Raw genomic sequence first — 6,994 nt, 5'->3', positions numbered from 1 at the left:
ATTGAGCTACATACTCGACTTCTTATGCTATTAAGTTAAATAGCCTAAAATATGAGTTGTTTTTGGCCTCTCCGCTACAACTGGCTGTCCTCAGGGCTCACTCCTGACAGGGCTCAGTGTACCGTTCATGGTATCAGGAGTCAAACCTGGGTAGGCTGTGGGTCATATGCAAGGCAAGCTCCTTGACCACAAGAAAGAATTCTAAAAACCAGTTGGCAAAGAGCAGATGCTCAGTGATATTTACTATTTGCTAGTGATTGGCTGGAGTGATAGCACAGCAGGTAGGGCGTTTGCCTTGCGCGCAGCCAGCCAGGTCGAGCTGGGTTCGATTCCTCCGCCCCTCTCAGAGAGCCCAGCAAGCTACCAAGAGTATCTCGCCCGCATGGCAAAGCCTGGCAAGCTACCCGTGACGTATTCAATATGCCAAACACAGTAACAAGTCTCAAAATGGAGACTTTACTGGGCCTGCTCGAGCAAATAGATGAACAACGGGAGGACAGTGACAGTGACTAAGATTGCCAAAAAATTATTTTCCAGTACTTTTAGTAGATTGGAGGGGAGGGTGTTGTGGTCACACCTGGCTGTGCAAAGGGATCACTCTATACCTAGTTCAGGGGACCATATCATGCTGTGGACTGAATTAGGGTCAGCAAGACATGCCTTAATCCTCTATTATCTCTTGTAAATAATTTTAAAGATTGATGTAGGTATTGAACCAAAGTTATATTTCAAGAGTTGACCAACAGACAAAGTACACCTAGAGAACATAAAAATTCTTTATTTAACCTAATCCAGCCAGAATTGAGATAATCTGCTATATTAAAAACAAGACGTTTAAAAAAATTACAGCACAGTTAGCAAGGCCAGTGACTAAGTCACTAAGTTTAATTTTATATTTTTCACAGTCATTGGATATTCATGTAATGATGAACAATAATTTCAGCCACTTTGGAGATAGGTTAAACTTCTGTCAAGAATTCTATTATTCATCATTGAATTTTATAAGAGGTTTAAAAGTATTTAGGGTAACACAGTGAAGCAAAACAAAAACATATCTGCCCGTCCCCAGAGTAACAGCATTCCTTACTTCGCCCCTTAATGCCTTCCTTTCACCTCTTTCATTCCTCTTCTCCTGTACAGGCTTTGTAGCAATTAAGAAACAACTACTGCTCTGGAGGGGCTATTTCAAGCCTCAAGGGTCTGTTTCTTTTTCAGTTTATCCTGGAAATAGTCTTCTGAGATAAGTAGTGTTTGTATTCGAGAGATGAATAAACTGTAGCTGAAATCGGAGTCAATGGACCAAGGAGTTTAAAGCAATTCTGCTTTTAACGAAAAGCAGAATTAGAATCTGAACCCAGGTCCATTCAATTTTTGTCAGCCCATGTACTTTGGGGGTTTCATGGTAGATGCAAGTCACACGCTTGCAGAAACTGGCACGTCCTTCCTGAAGCAGGCTCTCTGATATAGAAGTGTCCAATTAATTCCCGGGCTAGAGGCCACTCTGCTCCCTCCCTAGGCACTTGCAGTTCCCTCCCCACAGCCCCAGAAAGCCCTCCCACCTACTGCCAAAGAAACAGCAGTTTCTTCCATGCCCTGTTTGTCAAACTCAAGCAGCTTCTTCCCCATCCTGGGCATACTGAAGTCGTAAGGGGAACTGTGTGCTTGTGTAACTTTGTAAAGGCTGCCCTAAGAGCTGTTTTATGTAGCAAAATTATGCAGGAAAAACATAATTATCCTTTCAAGTGAAAATGAAAGAAAAAAACATTGTTTTTATATTACAGCTATATAATGTTACTTTATATATAATCACTGAATTTATATTTCCCTTCAGAACTAAGCAGTGTTCTTAAAAAGGCTGTCCATCAAATTTTTTGTTCCTCCCCAAATAATCACAACTTTGAACGTTCAATAGCCATTCACATAAACTTCATTATAACTCAAAATGAAGACATTCATATTATAGAAAGGTACCAGTCTTACATTACTAAAATTAATGTACATTATTGCAATTTAACATATTTCAATCTACACTCCTAAACGTAAGTGGTCACTTATCAGTAAGGGGAAACAATTTTTATTGTCATGCATTAGATACTGTGAACAAGAAAATAAATAGGGTTTTTGAAATCAACTTTTTAAAATTTCAATAAAAGTAACTGCAAAACCATTCAGACTGCTGAATAACATTAAAAGGGCCACTACTGAAAATGGCTTATAATAAATAATTGCTTTTGAAAAATGAATATAAAACTAGTTAAACAGATTATTAAGGCTCTAGCCTCATCAATATGACAAGCAATTAAAATCTAAAATCATTTAGTATTTTTAAATAAAAACTGACTTACGCCAATAACAGTGACCTCAGTATTTACTCAAGATGTACTGATTTCATAATTATTTCTTCACTGACTAGAATAAATACAAAGATCTCAAGGCCTCACCTTGGTTTACTCACTGCTGGTTTTCTACTCTTGAAACTAGACTACAAACTGTAAAAGCAGGTACCAAGTCCATCTTATTCACCACTGTCTCCCACAGCACTCTGTATAGTGCCTGAGCAAAAGGAGGTGGTCAACAAATACCTGAATAACTGAATCAGTGAAAGAGGAGAGAGTAAAATAACTTTATTGATTTTTATTTTTTTGCAAACCATTTTCTGTGCTCAAACCACTATAAACTGGGAGCTCTAATTTCTAGAAAGGTGAATTAAAAAACCTTACTCCAGTGATGAAGGACTGTTGTCTCTCTCTCTCTCTCTCTCTCTCTCTCTCTCTCTCTCTCTCACACACACACACACACACACACACAACTTACACACACACACTTTGTATGACTCAAAACTGCATTAAGAACTATGAGATGTCAACATTATATAAATAAAATTTAATAGTGAAAAGTGTCTGGAAGCCCCGTGAATTTTCACCCTATATGTTTTGGAGGACAACACATGGGTTAAGAAAAACACAACAAAATTGTTCAGATAATCATTTGAATGCTTACATACATTTTTGGTTTGTTATTTATTTATAACTAATTTAATTTACATTTCCTCATATTAACATATACTCTTTAGCTTGTAACCAAATTATGCCAGTGAGAAAAATCCTCATAGTACCTTCATTGAATTGCTGATTCTAAGAAAACACTGAACATGAACATGTACAAAAGAGGCATCTGAATAAAACATCATGTGCATTTTTAAATATCTGCACGGTTTGAGCTTTACATTTCTGGAAAAAATATGAACAAAACCCAGATTTACCATGCTAAGATAATGGTTCAGATGACTGCCATAGAAGAACATATAAAACAATAAAAACAAATCACATCCTTAGGTTCCGTGATTATTGAGAGGATTTCCTCTGCTCTAAGTGCTTTATTATATTTCTTAAAAATATGAGAGCAGTTTATCACAAGTCTCCACTACTGTGCATTAATGATGGAATCAAAACAACACAACAGAATCATAAGGATGAGAGGACTGCAGAACAACCAGACCAGAAGTTACAGTTTTATGCTTCTTCTTGCTCTGGATAGTTTAGAATTTTGCGGTGTGCCTGACGTAAATATTGCTGCTGTTTGAAGTAAACCTTGAAAGCTCCTTTTATGGCAACAAAAGCAATTCCACCCTAAAATAAAAAGAAGCAGCTTTTTATAATGCAGATCTAGAAACATGAAATAACTTTATGGACATTACAAAAGACATACGCTTTGATGCTAAAGTACTTGAAGTGGCAGGGACTGAAGTCTTCACTCTTTCCCTGCAGCAGTCAGTCACCCAGGCATTGGGAGGTGGAGGGTCACAAGCCCTCTAGCCTGGCCTCCCAAGCTAAGCCTGAGGAAGGCCTGCTGCTGAACGTGTGGATACAACACACAGATGCTGAAGACTACCCCACCACACGGATTCTCAAAGCTCCAAAGCTCGCAAGAAGAAACTTACTGGGAAAGACTAGAGTGGACTAAAACAATGTTTTCTCAACCAGAGGCCATATGATCACCTTTTTGGCCTCAAATGAATATAAATGGGGGGGCCATGGTGTAAGATGAGGGAGTCATCTGGTAGGACAGAAAAAATAAGATTTTTGGGAGGGAAGCAGGCAGGTGGAAAAAGGTTGCAAAACACTGTAATGAAGGTCTTATTACGGGGCTGGAGATGTGGTCGACAGAGAACTTTTTTTGCATGTATGAGTCACCACGTTCGATCCCAGCACCATTTCTCAGTAAACTATTGGAAATTGTTCTATATCACAACTGTCCTATATCAAAAATATCACAGTGTTCTAACAGAAACCAGTTGTGAGATTGGCAGTGTTTAGTGACCAATGCTCTTGAAGACATCAATACCAGCCCCCAGCCCCATGAGGAAGTGGTGCAGTCTTTCTGATTACTCATAAGAGTTAGGGACAACCTTGGTTAATTTATTCTTCACCACATTTCAGGGAAGTCTTCTGTTCTGTTTTTGGGCCACAACCAATGGTTCTCAGGGTTTACTTTGGCTCAGGGGACCATATGCAGTGCCAGGAACCAAGCTGGGGTCAGCTGCGTGCAAGGCAACCACCTTAACCCTCTGGACTATTTCTCTGATCCAGGGAATTTTCGTTTGCTGTGGGGTGACACATAGTATGTTCAGGGACCCATGTGGGATCTGGGGATTGAATGCAGGTCGGTCTCTTGCAAGGAAAGTGTCCCACCCTCTGCACTATTGCTCTGGCCCCTCCAGGGAATTCTGCTGTTTGTTTCCCTCCCATCACCCCCACGGAATTCTTAATACGAAATCTAAATTAAGTTTTTTTGGGGGTTGAGTATTTGTACTGGAAACACGAGTCCAGTCAGAGACTCTCTTTGGGTGACACCTATCTTGCAAAGTATCTATAAGAAAAAGCACATATTCAGTAGATTCCGTATGTATAGTCTCACCCATTGTTTTTAACTAGTAGAATAAGCAACAGAAAAAACAAATTTTTTTTTGAAGGGGGGGTAGCACACCTGCTGGTGCTCAGGACGAACTCCTGGCTTTGCCATCAAGGATCAATGCTAGCAGGCTCAGGGGACCATATGGGGTGCTGGGGATCAAACCTGGGCCAGCTGTGTGCAAGGCAAAATCCTATTTTCTATACTATCTCTCTGGTCCCAGGAACTCTCTCTCTCTTTATTTTTTATTACTCCTGTCTCTGTACTCAGGAATTATTCCTGGCGGTGCTCAGGGGACCATGTGGGATGCTGAGATCAAACCGAGGTAGCTGCACGGAAGGCAAACACCTTGCTCACTGTACTATGTGTCCAGCCCCAGTACATTTTTTTCCTTAAAGAAAATTTCTTAAAGAAATTTTGTAGCAAAGTCTAAAAAATAAAAAGGATGCCTAAGTAAAGCACTCTAAGATTTAAAAGAAGTAATTCTTTCCTGCTAGCAGGTGAGTTAAGGAGAATAACTGAACACTCTGGGCGTATTAGCACCAGAGGGAGAGTTAGAGAAGTCAAGAAATTTGACTTTTGGGGCTCGAAAGATAGTAGTAAAGTGCTTGACTTGCACGTGGCTGACCCTGAGCTCAATCCCTGACACCACACAGTCCTGCCCAAGTCCTGCCAAGTCCTGCCAGAAGTCATCCCTAACATAGAGTCAAGAGCCAAGAGTAAGCCCTGAGCAGTGCTGGTTGGGTTCCCAAACCCAAAATTATCCCTGCCTCCAAAATCTGATTTTAGGTTTTCCAGCAAGGCAGTATCTTTGATGCGACTTTCATCAACTATAGAGTTTGACTCTAGAGCACAGACTCTGCGCCACAACCTCGCTGGCAGGAGGGTTGATGATACATGTACATTCCTGCAGAGAAATAACCCTTAGCACAGTGCCAGGGTCAAAAGGAGAGCAAGAGAAGCTTTATACTGCTACTGGTTGAGTGGATAAGATAGGGTTGAAGATACAAAAAAGAATCTATTGTCCATTTAAAGAAAAAAATATATATACAATATATTCTTTTTGTAATCACCTGAGAAAAGTATCATTAAAGCCATCTTACCAAGATTGTCCTTTGTAAATTAGAATTAACACTACTGAACATCAGTTTACCAACTATTGTCGCGATAGTAGGAAAAACAAGGGCTCCACACAAAATTCGGGTAGCAGAGACATGATCTGCTAAAGGATTAGCCTCAGCTGGAATTCGAGGAACAGGACAACCGATCCCTAAAGAAAAAAATGCAGGTCATACAAAAGTATCAGTGGTAATAAATCAGAATATTTAAAATACCTTTTAATTATTTTAATACAGAAGCGTGGGTTGTTTATTTTTTTTGCTTTTTGGGTCACACCTGGCGATGCACAGGGGTTCCTCCTGGCTCTGCACTCAGGAGTTACTCCTGGCGGTGCTCAGGGGACCATATGGGATGCTGGGAATCAAACCCGGGTCAGCCGCATGCAAGGTAAACGCCCTACCCGCTGTGTTATCGCTCCAGCCCCTAAATTTTTTTTTTTTTAAAGTATTCCAGCATTCTCCCACAAGAATAATCTGGCATGAGCAGTACAACAACAATTTAAGGCTTACCTGGAAATATACTGTTCAAAATTTGTAGTTTATTAGAGTATTTGCGCCATAGTCTAAGCACGTAATCCTCCCAGCGAATCATCTTGCCTAATATCAGCATGACTGGGATAGTGGGAAGTCCAATTAAAAGGAATAAGGGATCAGCTCTCTCCATCACATCCAGGCCTTCCTTATGGCCTACAACCTGTGAAATGAAAAGTTTACTTGAATCACTTCTTTAATGGAGGGGCTGCAAATTGGAGCTCAACTCACTTTGGAAAACATCTTACATTTCAAAAAGTTCAGAAATGAACGTTTGAAAAATGAGCTGGAAAGCTCTTAGTTCTGATTTACTATCTGTCATGAAGGGGAAAAAGATGATGCCTAAGAAATTCATACATATATATGTATGCATATATGTATACATGGGGGGGATATATATATTATATAGCACTGTCACACTGCCCTCCTGTTAT

General features: G+C 40.0%; 1 protein-coding gene across 1 annotated transcript in view; it reads right to left on the bottom strand.

Moving 5' to 3' along the window:
- Positions 1-762: 762 nt before the first annotated feature.
- Positions 763-6,994, bottom strand: part of MARCHF5 (membrane associated ring-CH-type finger 5) — a 43,087-nt gene continuing 36,855 nt past the window's right edge. The window contains exons 4-6 of the mRNA XM_056130484.1: positions 6,540-6,723; positions 6,015-6,181; positions 763-3,629 (exon numbers count right to left, since the gene is read on the bottom strand). Of these exons, the coding sequence (XP_055986459.1) occupies positions 3,513-3,629; positions 6,015-6,181; positions 6,540-6,723 (468 nt within the window). The 3' untranslated portion in view covers positions 763-3,512. The remainder of the gene's footprint in view (positions 3,630-6,014; positions 6,182-6,539; positions 6,724-6,994) is intronic.

Source organism: Sorex fumeus, unplaced genomic scaffold (genome assembly GCF_029834395.1).
Source record: "Sorex fumeus unplaced genomic scaffold, SorFum_2.1 ptg000078l, whole genome shotgun sequence".
NCBI lineage: Eukaryota > Metazoa > Chordata > Mammalia > Eulipotyphla > Soricidae > Sorex > Sorex fumeus.
The sequence above is the reverse complement of the archived record's forward strand: the minus strand, read 5'-3'. Positions and strand labels throughout refer to the sequence as shown.